We start from the raw sequence: 14,515 nt of genomic DNA, 5'->3' as shown, positions 1-14,515 counted from the left end.
GATGCCAGGGCCGGCAGGGGCCTCAGAACAGGGGATGCCAGGGCCGGGAGGGGCCTCGGAACCGGGGATGTCGGGGCTGGGAGGGAGGTTAGAAGGGGGATGTTAGAACAGGACACACACGGTTAGTCTAAGCCCTCGGGGCCCCTCCCTCCTCCCTCTCGCCCTGGGGAAACTGAGGCCCCGAGTCCTAAGGTGGGCGGCCCCCACCCCCAAGGTCCGAAGGGTGGGGTCCCGGGGCGGGGCCGACCTAGAACTCACGGCTGGCTCGGGCTGCGGCCGGACGGGCCTGGGTCCCCGGGCAGCCCCCTGCCTCTCGGGGCGGGGGCTTAGAGGCTCTGCTCCGACGACCCTGGCCCTTGGGTGGGGTCTGGGGATCTGGGGGCCGGGGGCTGGGGGCTGGCTGCGGCGTCGCGGCAGGGGTGGCGCCGGGGGCAGAGGGCGGGGCCAGCGGGGGCAACACTTTGTAGCCACTGCTTGGTGACAGCCCCGAGCGTGGCCCCCTCCCCCACGGGGTCAGCGCCAGGTCAGCGCCGCCGCGGGCGGGGCCACCAACGGGGAGGGAGGGGGCGGGGGCCGTCTGGGGGTCCGGGCTCTGCCGCTAACTGTGCGTGTGGCCCTGGACCAGTCACCTCTCCTCTGGCCGCGGGCTTCTCTGATCCTTTCGTTCCAAGTAGGAAACATCCTTCCCAGCGCCCAGCACGTTCTAAAGGCTTCCCATCTGTGCCATTCCCTGTTCTAAGCACACACCCCCAACCACGTCCCCCGTTCTAAGGCCCCTCCCAGTTCTGATATCTTACGCTCAAAGTTCTATCTCATCTCTGATATTCTCTGTTCTAAGCCCCCCACCCACCCCCATCCCTGACATCCCCTGTTCTAGGCCCCTCCCAGCTCTGATATTCCATGATTTAAAAGCTCTCGCAGCCCTGACCCTGAGTCTCAGGTCAGGCCAGGCCAGGCCAGGGGTCAGGAGGCCTAAGCCCCTTTGCTGCCCCGGCCAAGCTCCCCCAGACGTCCTGGATGAGGGTTCCTCTGATGTTGAGGTGGCCCACGGGTGCCTTCCTCCTGCCCCACAGATGAGGCCAGGGACACGGAGGCTGCATTAGATTTTTATTTCTCTTTTCCATATTTACACGTATGTACAACTAGTGTTGACATATGATACATTATTTCACAGAATTATCTTACACCCCTTGACAAGGGAGGCCCCACGAAGCTACGGCTCTGGTCACCTCACGGAGCGTAGTGGGGCAGCCCCAGCCTCCTGGGCAGCTCGGTGCCTATGTACGTGCCTGTGGCGCTGCCTCCAGGCTGCCCAGCCCCCAGCTCCAGGCCCTTCAGGGCGCACTGGCATGCATCTTTTCCACACAGCTGGCCCAAAATGCCACCAGGCGGTTGTCCCGGTTGACACAGAAGTCGGTGAAGTCCTTCAGTAGCCTGTCGGCGAACTTCTCGTCCCCGGTGGCGCTGGAGCGCCACGTCTTGGTCAGCATGGTGTTGTAGGCCCAGTGGTAGCCCACGCGCTCCTCGCAGAACATGTTCTGGCCAGTGGAGCTGGTCGAGTTGCGCCTGCGCCGCTGCTGGCCTGAGAATTTGCGCTTGGAGTAGGGCAGCTGCAGGAAGACGGTCCCTACGAGAGAGGGCAGGAGGAGACGTGTGAGGCAGCCGTGTCCGTGGCAGCGGATGGAAAAGGAACACGGACAAGCCCACAGAAGGGCCCCCACCTTCCACCCAGACACCGCCTTCACTGGGGCCACAGCGCCTTCCCTCCTCCCTTCTCGTGTGCAGACTGGCGGGCTTCCCGGTGGGGCGAGGTTGGGGGGACCCCGACACAAAGCCGAGCTGAGCCGCAGCCCCCTGCCTGTCTAGGAGAGTGATGAGACACCAAGTCCAAGGGCTGTAACACACGGCATTACCCACAAGGGTCAAACTCGGGGGGCATGAGGCCCCAAAGGGGAAGGTCACGACGGGCTCCCTAGACTCAGAGACCTCAAATAGCAGGCCCAGTGAGCGGGTCATCTAGTCCCTGCCTGAAGGTCTTCAGGTGAGGGACAGACCCTCCCCACCCCGAGGAGGCCCACCCCACTCTGGGAGGTCTTCCTAGACCTCAAACCACCACAGGCCCCTTGGTACTTCCCCCCACCCCTTTGGGCCAAACAGAACACACAGATCCCTCTGCCAGGGGCCTCCAGGCAGGCACCAAGCCAGAAGGAAGCCACGGCGGACCGTGAGCACTGAGCCCCACCGAGGCTCCACACCCCGCCTCCCGCACAAGCCATTCACGGGAAGGAAAAGAAGCTGGCACCCCACCCGCGTCAACCTGTGCCTGCTGCCCGCCATGCCCGCCAGGGAGGCAGTGCAGCCCCTCCATCCCTACGCCACCAGGGAGAAGCACATTTGGGGAAATGCTGCTCTGGAGAGCTCCACAAGACGCAGCACCCAACAGGAACTGAACGTCAGAAGTGGGAGGGACCCGAGAACAAAGAACCCAGATGAGGAAACCTGGAAGGGACCAGTCTAGGAGCCTGGAACATAGAATGTGGGATGTTAGGGCTGAAAGGGACACCAGCGGCATCTAGTCCAACGCCGTGGACGCCCAGAGGGGGAGCTGAGGCACAGAGAGGCGCTCTGCTCTCACATGGGGAGTCCTGGGTTTGGTTCTAGGACACGGACAATCTGGAGTGTGTCTGCGACAGATGGACCGGGGAAGGGTCTCAAGATTATGCCACAGGAAGACCTGCCCAAGGAAGTGGGATGGAAACAGGAGCAGTGGGGGTCTGAGAGCAGGGGAAGGGGCAACGGGCCTCTTTCAGACCCCGTGTGGAGAGCCTTCCTGTCAAAGGGCATCATCCCTAAGGGTCGCGGGCCACCTCGGGCCCCTGAGGGCCTGGGGGGAGCCACGAAGGCCCCTCCCTGAAGGTCACACATTCAGTCAGCGGCAGCAGGGGCACGCAAAGCCAGGTCTCCTGCCCACGTGGGGAGCCGGACAGCTCCCATCTCCGTGGCCCAGGGCTGGCCTCACCTGACCACCACCTCCATCTAGACTCCCAGTGACTCGCTCAGCGTCCCCCGGCTACAGCCAGGCTCAGAACTCAGGCTGCCCCCGGAGGCAGCGCCCTCCTCTACACCCTCCTGGGCTAACCTGGCATGGGGGTCAGGGGGCTGGCCTGAGCACCTGTTGGAATTAGAGGCGCTGTCCCCTCCATGAAGCACACATGGGCCCTGATTTCTGCAGCGCACACAGAGCAAACACGTGGTACATGCTTGTCGGCTGACCCACTGAGTGTAATGGGGGCAGAGAGGACCCTGCTCGTGTCTTCAGGACAGCGGACAGGGGCCCCAGCAGCCTCCGCCTCTCATTGGGGATGAGGAAACAGACGCAGCCACGCGGAGGTCCCCCCCTGCGCCCTAAGAAATGCCTTCTCCCCTCCTGGCCTTGCCTCAAGGTGCCCAGGGCCCAAGGCCCAAGTCTCCAGACCTCCACCTCGCCTTCTAGAGCAAAGGACCCCCTGCTCCGAGGCCTTCTGAATCCTCAAACACAGAGCTCGGCTTTGTATTCTGCCCAGAGGGCAGGGATGCTCCCACTCACAAGGACGCACTCATACCACGCACAAAAGACACACGGAAACATACAGATCATACCCACTCACACATGCAAACATAGATACACTCACAATGCACACACACACAACACATACTTACACAATATACACCATACACACTTCCATGTATGTACATATACCACACACCCACACTCACACCTACATATAACACACCTACACCACCACACACACACACTTACACAACATACACCATACACACAACCACAGACACACACACTTACACAACATACATCATACATGTAAACACACACACACACACACACACACACACACACACCCTCAGACACCTCACAGCATCATCACTGCTATTCTCATGCCACGGAGGGAGACAGCATCTTTCTTCCAAGAATGTGAGACACGCTGCACACGATTCCCCCTCCCCCCACCACATCCTGTGGGTCAGCCTGGGGGAGGGAGAAGGATCCATTTTTAAATGGGCACTTAACCCAGTTTACAGATGACGTAACTGAGGCTTGGAGACGGCACTCAATTGAGGTCAGAGTCGAGAGGAGTGCAATTTCCAGGCCAGGCCTCCTCCTCTTCCCTCTGGCTCAGACCAGAGGAGGACAAAGGGGGGGCCTGTGAGCTCCGGGCCTGGAACATTTGTCCGGCTCACGAGGGCCGCTGCAGCAGCCACTGTCCACCTTGCCCAGGATCCTGTGACGTGGTGCGTTGTCAGGGAGGCCACCACTCTATCCCGCCTTGAAATAGAGGTAGACACTGACCTCGGGGGCCAGACTCAAGGCCCCAAAGAAGAAAGTCCCTGTTCCCCTTCCGGCAGCCCCGGCAGAGTCAGGAACCCGGGGTCTGCATGTGCCTCGGCCCCTCAGCCCCTCGGCCCACGTACGACAGAGGCGCTATCACCCGTGTGACCGCCACCCCTTGCCAGGACTATATGCCGTCCCTCGCTCTCCCTGCCCCCGCCCTCCGGCTGAGCTGCCCGTGAGGAAGGGCACATGCCCAGCTGCCATGCTTCCAAGGCCACGAGGTCTCCCCTCCCCCAGAGCCCATGCCCACACACCTGTGACGTGGATGTACTGTGGCTTGTTCTCAGAAGGGAAGTTGAAGGCGGAGGCAGAGTATTTGTCTTGCACAAATCCAAACCTGAGGAAATGAGAGGAAGCTGTGAGTGACCCGAGGAGGCCCGAAGTCCAGCCTGGCCCATGGCCCATCCCCCTTTCCTTGCTTACACCGCTCAAACTCACTCCCCTGGGGCTAAACTAGGGCACAGAGGGGACTCTGGATCCCAAAAGGTTGAGGATGAGGCAGCAGAGTCCTACAGCATGCTGGGAAATTATCAAGGCCAGACCCAGGGACAGACTGGGTGGGGGTGGGGGGAGGGGAGGTTCTGTTGTCCAAAGATCGGACTAAGCCAGTCCTAAGAGGCTGGGCACCCGGTGACCACCCAGGAGGTATCTTCTGGGCCACAGCCACTCACCAAGACCCCAGGCTAAGGGGTGGGGGAGTTAGAAAGGGCGGAAGCCCAGACCCCAGAGTCCCTGCTGGGGAAGAAGAGCAGGGTGCTCCCTGCTGACCCTGTGCCGTGAGCAGCCGCCTGGGGGAGGGCGCGCCGTTCAGCCGAATTCGCGTGTGCCCCCGACATCCCTTACCAACCAACACACCTGTGAGCGATGGCTTCCTGGAAGAGATGCATGCGATCCCAGTAAGTTTCTGGTTCAAAGCCTGGGGGGAAAGGTTTGGTCAGCGCAGTGAGGACCACACAGCCAACGGGCGCCGGGGCTCTGGACCCGCGAGCCAGGGAGGCTCATCTGGGAGCTATGAGGCCGGTTCTGCCTGGCCCCGAAGAGCAGAGCCAGCGAGAAGGCAGCAGCAGGTCACAGGGAGGCAGGCCCCCATGCTCTGTGCTGGGGGAAACTCGCCAATCGCGAGGGCTGCCCCATTGGAGGGGGCCGCCATGATGGGGAGGGAAGTCTCTCTCTCTGGGCTTCTCCAGGCAAACGCCAGACAAGGCCTTGATGGAATCTTGGAGGGAAAGCCCCGCTCTGGGCCCAGGCTGGCCTCTGAGGGGTCGTGGCTCACAAAGAGCCTCCGGGCTATTCTGGACACAGCTCTCTCTTCCTGAGTGGAGTGGCCCCGAGGATGCCTTCCCTGCCATGATTTCCACCCGGCCTCCTCCTCCTCTCTCTCTACTTCCATCTAAGCAATGACTTTGGGGAATCCACCGCCGCTATCTAGTCACGTGGCCTTCCCCTTTCTCTGGACATGCCTCAGCCTTGCTTTCCTTACCTATAGAATGGGGCCAATAAAATGGCTCTGCATCTCCCTCTGTGAAATACTCTGAAGACGAAAGGTAACATGGACATAAAGCCCACGGTGAGGCATTGTGAAATCAGCCACGACGCCAGGCTCGGCTGTCTCCCCACTCCCACCTCCTTTGTAGAGGCGGGCATCTCTGTAGTTTCGGTGAACTGGCTTTTTGTTGTTTCTTACTCTTTTTTGTTCTTTGTAAAAAGGAATGGTTTTCTGGGAGTGGGAGGGAGGACAGATGCACTGGGAAACGTAGGTGATGTGAAAAGCAGAGGCACTGACAAAAATGGATGCCCAGAGGATGTCAACATCCCCAGAAACGAGAGCACAGCCTGGGCCCCTCCACTTTTGTAATTTTCTATCCAGGCCAAGCTGAAGGCTGCCAGAGCAGTCAAAGAGGTTAAAAAACCACCCAGCGTCTATCGAGCTTTCCCATTTTTGACGAATCTAGAACACACGTTCACCTGAGGCAGAAGGCAGCAATCAGGGAGGGACAGAAGCAGGGAGAAAGGACTCCAGCTGCTGGGCCTTAATCACTTAAACCAGGGCATTGGTCCCTGATTGTAACCATGGCAGCTGAGACAGGATGCTCACTGCCAAGCTCCACTAGCGCTGGGAGAAGCTGAGTCACCTAGCAACATCTACATGAATAACAAAGGTCGTTGTCCAACCCCAAACTCATCTCCCCACCACCCAGCTACCCAGAAGTGGGCGCCTCTCTGCAAGAGGGAGGGGGTTAGAGAGGAGGAAACATTCTGAACAGGCGGGAGGGCTGGGTTTGGGAGGGGGGGGCCCCCTAGACACCTCCTTCCAGCTCACACGTTCTGGGATCCTGGAATCATCTTGCTGGTAAAGTGGGTGTCTGCCCAGGGCACCTGGGAGCTCGGGCATCATGGGATGGGACACACAAATCTACCTTTGCCCCCGGGGGTGGTAACGCTCCCATTCCAGCATCACTCCCAGTTACCCACCGAGGGGATGAGGGCCCAGTCTTGCCCAGGCTCTACACAGCAAGGAAGGGTTGGCGCTCGGGGTTCCGGATGCTCCCACTGCCCCAGACTTCCCTCCCGCCAGCAGCGACCTGGCCCAGAGCGCCCTCTCCCCACCGTCCCCGCCGGCCCCTCTAGCACAGCCCCCTCCATGGTCTTTCTGGCAGGGCAGTACACACAGTGATTTCACCCAAGGGAAGGGGAACGGCCCTTCCTGAGAATGGCCCCGATGTTTTTTAGGGCAGAAGTCAGGAGGAACTGAGGAAGCACGGCTCAGAACTGGAAGTCACCCCATCTCAAGGGCTGAACTCCTCAAAGTAGAACCAGGATCCCAAATGAGGCTTAGGGAAGATGGCAAGGGGCCCCTCAAGGTCCCCCGAGAGGGCACGTGGTGCGGAGCAATGCGGGCGGCTCTCCTCAGGAGGCCTGGAGTCTGACGCTGCTCCAGCCAGAAGCCCCTGGGGCTGCCATGGGCAAGTCCTTACAGAAGGACACTCCTCCCTGGCCCCTTCGAGGTCTTAGATTCTTGCTCCCCGTCACCCCCCAAGGGTGCGAAGGCTTACTGTCAAACAGATGCTCGCTGCCCTCCTTCACCAGGCAGCTGATGTTGAGCGGGATGAAAAGCTGGGCACGCAGTGGGTCTCCGTACAGGTAACTGGGCAGGGCAAATGGGCCTTCCAGAACGGGGACCAGCAAGAAGCCGCAGGAAGTGGCCTTCCGGTGCCAACCCTGGACCTGGGAGAAAAGCACAGCTGAGCTGTTCCTAAGCTTGCTGGGAGGGCCCCAGACGGGCACAAAAGTGCCAAGGCCTCGGCCCTGGTGCTGCCCACGGGCTCTGAGAATGCGCCACGACGGACGGAGCCCGAGACGGGAGGGCCGAAGGCGCGGGGCTCCCTCTCCCTGGGTGACGTCGGCCTGGCCTTGGCCGGTGGGGGTGACTGGCCGAGGAGGCGGCAAAGGAAAAGGAGACTCTTCCTGAAGACCAGAACTGGCTGAGGCCAGCGGGCAACCAGCACCTCTCGCGTGAGAGGCTCTGATCCCCTCTTTGAGGAGAGGGGGTGTCAAGGGAAAATGAACCTGCTTCTTAAAGCTGATTTTGTTCCCTGGGATGTTGAGAAAGGTGACGGGGGCCTGCTTTGGACATCTGACGTTCCGTGTGACCGACAGCGGAGTCTGAGCCTAACAGAGGTCCTCTGCCCAGGAAGCATCAGCCCAACGGCCTGGGGGCTGGCCCAGGCCTAAATACAGGAAGTGAGACAATTCTGAGCATGGCCCAAGTCAGGCCTCACCGACTCTGATAACCCCAAAGGCCCGCAGGACCTTGGGCAAGTCCTTTCCCTTCCCTGAGCCTCGATTTTTCATCTGTGTGATGGGAACGCTGTTACTTCCATGGCCAGCCTCCCAGGGCAGCTACAAAGAAAGTCCCAAGTCACTCTGCGGGCGCTTTGCGACCCAGGCTGGCCCCTCCAGAGCTGAGGCTATTGCTTAGAGAAAGCCAGAAATGCTTGGGGACTAGAGATGTCCAAGCACCGATGGGCCAAAAACCGCAGGCTTTGTTAGGACAGACACATCCTGTCCTATTACGGGCCCACCTGGACACGTGAAAATCCATAGCAGGGGGCAGCGTTGGCTACGGTGGGACCTTGGTCACAGGGCTGGCAATGAGGCCCAGTGGGGCGCGCGGGTGAAGGCACAGGCCCAGGGGTCAGCCTGGCCACCAAATCACGGTGACCTTGAGGCCGTTACTTCTCTCCTAGCCCTGCTGCTTCCCATCCAGACAGGGGATCCCTCCGCTGCGACGCCCCAGGGGGCCGTGCCTCCCAGTCACCACTCACCATCTCAAAGAGCACCGCGGCCGTCACCGCCATCCAGTGCAGCTTGACCTCGAAGGCCGCGTTCAGGGAGAAGTTGCCATGGTAATAACAGCTGCACCACTCCAGCCGGTCCGTACGGTTATTCACATCCACGTCCAGCGTCACCGTCCTCTGCTCGGGCACCGTGGCCGCTGTGTAGGGACAGAAGGCGTCACAGGACCGCTCCAGGGATGAGCCCCTGACCCGCCACCGTGCCTCGTGCCCTCCAAGGCCGGTCCCTCTGCCTGGTGCACTGTCTCTGCCCTCTATCCTACCCTCCTTCAAAACACAGACATTCTTCCTGCTCCCTCTGCGGTCATCCTGACGTGGGGCGGATCACGGCTGGCCTCCTCCACCCTGGCTGCCCTTCTATTGGCCCAGAGCTCGGCACACTGAGGGCATGCCACAAATGTCTGCAGGGTGCACCCCGTCTTAGAGCAAGGCACCGAGGCCTAGACAAGGGGCTGCCAAAGGCACGTGGGCACGTAGGCACGTGGGCAGTGAGGCCAGGCCTTCACTCCCAGCAACTCCACGTCGAGACCAGAGTTTCATGAGAAATCCCAAGAAACTGTCCAAGAGATTCTGACAGAAACCAAAGGAGGCCCAGTTCACCACAAACAGGCTATTTGGGACACAGCGAGGCAAGAAGGGAAGGGAACCATGTTCCTTCTTTTCTGTTTTAATCACGTGGACAGGTAGCCAGACACCTGGAGCCCAGCAGGCCCAGGGGTCTCTCGGGGTCAGCCCGCCAACAGCCGCCTGGCAGGAGCTCTCCTGGGCCCGCCCGTCCCGGCGGCAGAGCAAGGACAAGCCAGCTGCCGTGACGAGAAAGGGGAGAGAGGAGGCCCCGGCCCCTTGTGCTGCAGTCAGCCTGCCCCACAGCCCAGCCTGAGCCCTCCAGGAAGAGCAGAGAAGTTGGGAGGCACAGAGCAGGCTGTGCTGGACCAGCTGGGCCAACACTTCCTCCAGGGGCACCACCTGACCTGGGCACTGAACCAAACACTGGGATGGCTGAGCTGACAGCCCACGAACCAGCAAGGGACCTCAGAAACAAGCCAATCCCCTGATTCTACAGAGGAGGGCACCGAGACCCTGAGGGGCCCACACCTAGGAAGTAGGCCTCTGCCTCCTGGGCCAGTGCAAAGAGCCAGGACGTGGAGGCTAATGGAAGGCAAAAGGCCCCCCACTCTGCAGCCACAGGAGCCGAGGCACAGGGAGGGTAAGGCTGGATTCAAACCCAGGGCTTGGGCCTGCCCATCCCCTGCTTTTTTCCAAGCAGGATTTTTGGTGGGGGAAGAGGACAAGGCTTAGGAGAGGTCAGAGGCACGAGAGGAGAAAGATTTCGGAAGGGAAGGTACCAGAATCAGACTTAAAGGTGGAAGCATCCCAGAGGCCAACTGGCCCAAAGTGGGGAAGAGACTTGTCCAAGTCGCCCAGGAAGTGAGCACCAGGGGCAGGATCTGAACCCACACCTGTCTTTACCACACTTATTTCCGTCTCCCTGTGAAGAACCAAGCCCAGGGAGGGGCGAGCAACCCTAAGCTTTCCAAAGGTGCCTCTGTTTGCCCACCTGCCAGGCACCGGGCAAAGCAGCTGGGACTCACAGACAAGAGTGAGGCCAGCCCTGCCCTGAGACAGCTCCCACTCTTGGGGGCACCACCTACAAGAGAAGTGGTTGTCTGGACAAACCGTCCCCATTTCACAAAAGAGGAAACTGAGGCTCAGAGAGGAAAGCCCACCTGTCCACAGTCACAGTCACTAAACTGACACAGCCAGAAACCAGCAGCCCCATTTTACAGATGAGAAAACTCCTCAGTCCAAGCCCGGGCTCGCTCATCCCCTTACACCAAACCCTCCCCAAGCATTCCTCATGACCCAGCTGCCTAAGCACGTCAGAGGGCGCCAGCGGCCATCCTAACTTTAGAGGGAGCTGACTACCTCCCACTCCCTTTGGAGATGGTGCTAACTATACGGGGGTGGAGGGGATCTCCCCGCCTTTCTGCCATGTCTGTGGACAGCTCCTACCTCTGGCCTACAAGCACAGGACCGGGCCCTTCATCACCCTGAGGTTCAGCCCACTCAGCCCTGCTCCCTAGGGTGGCCGCCACCTCCACTATGCGCCCCTCTACCCTGGTTGCCATCTTTGCCTTGGACGTTTGATACCTAGGAGCGCAGCAGCCTGGCTCCTCCCACCAAAGCTGCGGCTGAAGGAGCTGTGCCGGCTGGCGTAAGACGCGGGGCGGCTGGGCAGCCAGGGCAACAGGAAAGCGGGGATCTCCGAGTGCAGCAGTTCCTCGGCCACGAAGGCCACTTCAAACCACTTCCGCTGGAAGGCCGTGAAGTCGTCCATGGCCGCTGTGTGCCACGTGGCTGGCTGCTGCAGGCCCACTGGGGAGATACAGAGGAGGGAGCAGGTCAGCCACTGGGTGTGGGCCCAGGACCAGCCCACAGACATGCCCTCTGAGTTGCCTTCTTGGCTTTTCACTCATAAAGGATATTAAGAAGTGACTCCCAGGGCAGTTAGGTGGTGCAGGAGATAGAGCTCTGGCCTTGGAGTTAGGAGAACCTGAGTTCAAATCTGGCCTCAGACACAACACTTAAAACCCTGTGTGACCTAGAGTAAGCCACTTAACCCTGATTGCCTCACTAAAAATATATATAAATAAATAAAATAAAATAAAATAAAATAAGAAGTGACTCCCATTTCTCTAGCACCTGAAGGTTGGCAAGGCCCTTTCCTCACCACAAACCCATTTTCCAGATGAGGGAAGTACACAGCAAAGACAGGGCCAAGGAAGAAATAAAAACTCCAGTTCTTTAGATAAAACAAAGCTGCGCCATTCAAGTTTGGCAGGCACATGGAAGGGTGGAGCTGAAAATAAGACTATCTCACACAGTCAGGCACCAGTTAGAGAACGTTTATCTGTTAAGCACCTACTATGTGCTAGGTACTATGCAGTACTGTAGGATCACAGAGCAGTGGACATCAAGTCTAACCCCCCATTTTAAAGATGAGAGAACTGGGGCCCAGAGAGGCAAAAGGACCTGCCCAGAGGCAGGATCTGAACCCAGGTCTCCCTGACTGCAAGGCCAGTGCTCCACCCCGCAGGAGGCAAAGCCTCGTTGGCACCCAGAGGCCCAAAGAGGAGCCTCCCCATGGAGGACACCAGACACAGGAGCTGCCCTAGGCTTGCTCAGAGCTGGGAACAGACACCGGGTCAGTGGGCTGGTGGAGACAGAAATCCCAGGACCCAAGGGCTTCTCCCCACATGGATGGAGGAGACCAGGAGGCTGACATCCCTCACTGACAGATGAGGGAGAGGACTCCACCACAGCCCCAGAGCTGAGGGCCAGGTCCCTGGCTCCGGTGCCACACCACAAGGAGGCCGAGCCCGGGCCACACAACTGACAGTGGCCGTCCTAGCTGGAAGCAGGGCCCGGAGAACTGCTCCTGGGGGGTGGGGGGAGGCAAGGGAGGGCCCGGAGAGCTGCTGTGGGGGGCAGGGGAGGGCCCGGAGAGCTGCTGGGGGGGGCAGGGGAGGGCCCCCAGAGCTGCTCCTGCGGGGGATAATTGCCTCCATCCCCCTCCCCTCTGACCTCGGTCCGGCTCCCTGTCCCCCACGATCTTGTAGAAGTAGAAGCCATAGATGAAGGTGCGCAAGGCTTCGCCCGAGGCGTGAGTGATGAGCTGCTCCTCCAGCATTTTCTAGGAGAAGAGACGACAGGATGGTCAGGGCCAGGGCCAAAAGAACAGCCACTCCACACTGGGAGCCCCGGGGGCTTCCCAACGATCACAGGCCTTCAGGGCTCAAAGGAGGCCGTTGTTCCTCCACTTCCCTTGTGCTGTAAGATGGGAAACTGAGGCGAGCAAGGCAGGGGACCCGCTGGCATCCCAAGAAGGGCCGGGCCATCCAGACCAACAAGGACTTGAATAAGACCCCTGACGAGTGGGCAGCTGGCCCTTGCTTGGAGACTCCAGGGAAGGGTGCCTCACTGCCTCCCGGGCCAGGCCACCCACGCTGGGCCGGCCCCCATGGCTGGGAAGGTCTCCCTGGTGCCTCTGGGTCAGCCCTCAGGGCTATCAGTCACATGGAGGAAGGAAGAGATGGGAACCAGAAGCAATGGGAGAGGCTGCAGAGAAGCCAACTGAGGCCAGATGTCCCTGCATGGGAGGGAGTGAGCTCCTTGTTCTTGGAGTTCTTCAAGCTGAGGCTGAACAATCACTCGTCCTTGGGCACATTATATTACAATAAGGACCCTTTCTCATTGGGGTTGAACTGGATGGTGGCTGAGCTAAAATTCCGGGAAGCACCCAACGTGGGCCTCATGTCCCCCCCAAGCCTTTTCTTCTCCAGGAGAAACGCCCCTAGATCCTTCAGCCAGTCCTGGAGCAGACACTCCAGGTCCTGCCCCCTCCTCTGTCCCACTGCCAGCCTCCAGCTGCGGCCCTTACAAGGCAGAGGACGGGTGGCGGGCGGGGCAATCACCTCCTCGCTCTTGGACGCCACGGCACCGGCGACGCCAGCGCCGCTAGAGATGGGGGGCTGGGGCAGCGAGGCAGCCAGGGTGGGGAGGAGGGCGCCACAGGGAGCTCATCAGCGCCCAGTCTGAGACACCGGACGAGTGCGCTCTCTATGGTGCCCTGGCCATCCACCTGGTGACATCACCCCACCCCCACACGCACGTGTCGGAGATCCGGCAACAGTCAAACACGGGAGTCACAACTAAAAACTAGCACTGACCAAACCTCCCTTTCTGCCGCTTGGGGTCTGCCTCGTCCATCGCCGGCAGTGCCGAGGAAGAGCACGCAGACCGGGGAGTCCCAGCACCGGCCCATTTACCAGAGGGGCAATGGCCTGCCTTGGGGCGGGCAGCTCAGGGGCTCCGGCACTCAAGGGCAGGGTTCCTTCCACTCCCCCGGGGGCCTCAAGGTCCACTTTCCCTTCCCAGCCTCCACTTCGGGACAAGTCTTCCAGGGTTTCTGCCCCCTGGGTCACCTGGACATCTCAGTCCCAAGAATAAATTATGAGACTCGTGGGCCAAAATGGGACATGTTCCCAAAGCAGGCTCTGCATGGCCAGCACACCCAGAGACTCTGGGCCCTCAGGAAAAAACATGCCCTGCCCGCTCAGCTCCCCCCCCCCACGGGCCGCCAGCAGACGACACGGTGGCCCAGCCTCACCTGCATGATGTCACTGGCCATGGCTTGGGTCTGTACACCCTCCACACTGCTCACCAGCCAGTGCACGACCTCCGCGCTGATGAAGCAGGACGCAGAGAGGCCCTTCTGCTCCGAGAGCAGCTGGACGCCTGTTCTGGAGCCCCCCCGAAAGGCACAGAAAGGGACGGTCACAATTAGTTACAAAGCCGTGACTGAGGGGGGGCATTTACTAAGGGGCCCCGAGGAAAGGGGACGGCTAGAGCTGGCAGGGCCCCTCAAGGAGTCCCAGGACTGTGGGAACCCTCAGAGGGGTCTCAGGGGCCACCTCACCCCACCTCCTCCTATCAGAGCTGAGGAAACCAAGGCCTTGGGAGGGAAAAGGACTTGGTCAAGTTCACACAGCAAGTGTGGACCATGTGGCAGGTGCTGCTCCCAGCCCCACCCCCACCCCTGCTCCTCCACTGCCCTCCACAAAGTATTGGGGAAAGGAAGGGAAACAGAGACACAGAGAGACACAAAGACAGAGACAGAGACAAAGAAAGAGACTGAGAGAAACAAAGATAGAGACAGAGAAACAGAGAGACAGAGGGAGAGAGAGAGAGACAGAGAAACAGAGAGAACAAC

General features: G+C 60.1%; 1 protein-coding gene across 7 annotated transcripts in view; it reads right to left on the bottom strand.

Moving 5' to 3' along the window:
* Positions 1-1,094: 1,094 nt before the first annotated feature.
* DEPDC5 (DEP domain containing 5) overlaps positions 1,095-14,515 on the bottom strand; it is a 116,588-nt gene continuing 103,167 nt past the window's right edge. For 6 of the 7 annotated variants that reach the window (XM_027864031.1, XM_027864059.1, XM_027864050.1 and 3 more), the window contains 8 exons: positions 13,913-14,045; positions 12,328-12,436; positions 10,894-11,118; positions 8,713-8,882; positions 7,441-7,612; positions 5,243-5,303; positions 4,642-4,724; positions 1,095-1,627 (listed from right to left, as the gene is read on the bottom strand). In XM_027864031.1, coding sequence (XP_027719832.1) covers positions 1,335-1,627; positions 4,642-4,724; positions 5,243-5,303; positions 7,441-7,612; positions 8,713-8,882; positions 10,894-11,118; positions 12,328-12,436; positions 13,913-14,045 — 1,246 coding nt within the window. In that variant the 3' untranslated portion in view covers positions 1,095-1,334. Of the gene's footprint in view, positions 1,628-3,826; positions 4,322-4,641; positions 4,725-5,242; positions 5,304-7,440; positions 7,613-8,712; positions 8,883-10,893; positions 11,119-12,327; positions 12,437-13,912; positions 14,046-14,515 lie in introns of those variants that run through there. The other variant, XM_027864076.1, reaches the window with a different exon arrangement.

The sequence above is a fragment of the Vombatus ursinus genome, unplaced genomic scaffold (genome assembly GCF_900497805.2).
Source record: "Vombatus ursinus unplaced genomic scaffold, bare-nosed wombat genome assembly UNPS02001287.1, whole genome shotgun sequence".
In the NCBI taxonomy this organism is placed as follows: Eukaryota; Metazoa; Chordata; class Mammalia; order Diprotodontia; family Vombatidae; genus Vombatus; species Vombatus ursinus.
The sequence above is the reverse complement of the archived record's forward strand: the minus strand, read 5'-3'. Positions and strand labels throughout refer to the sequence as shown.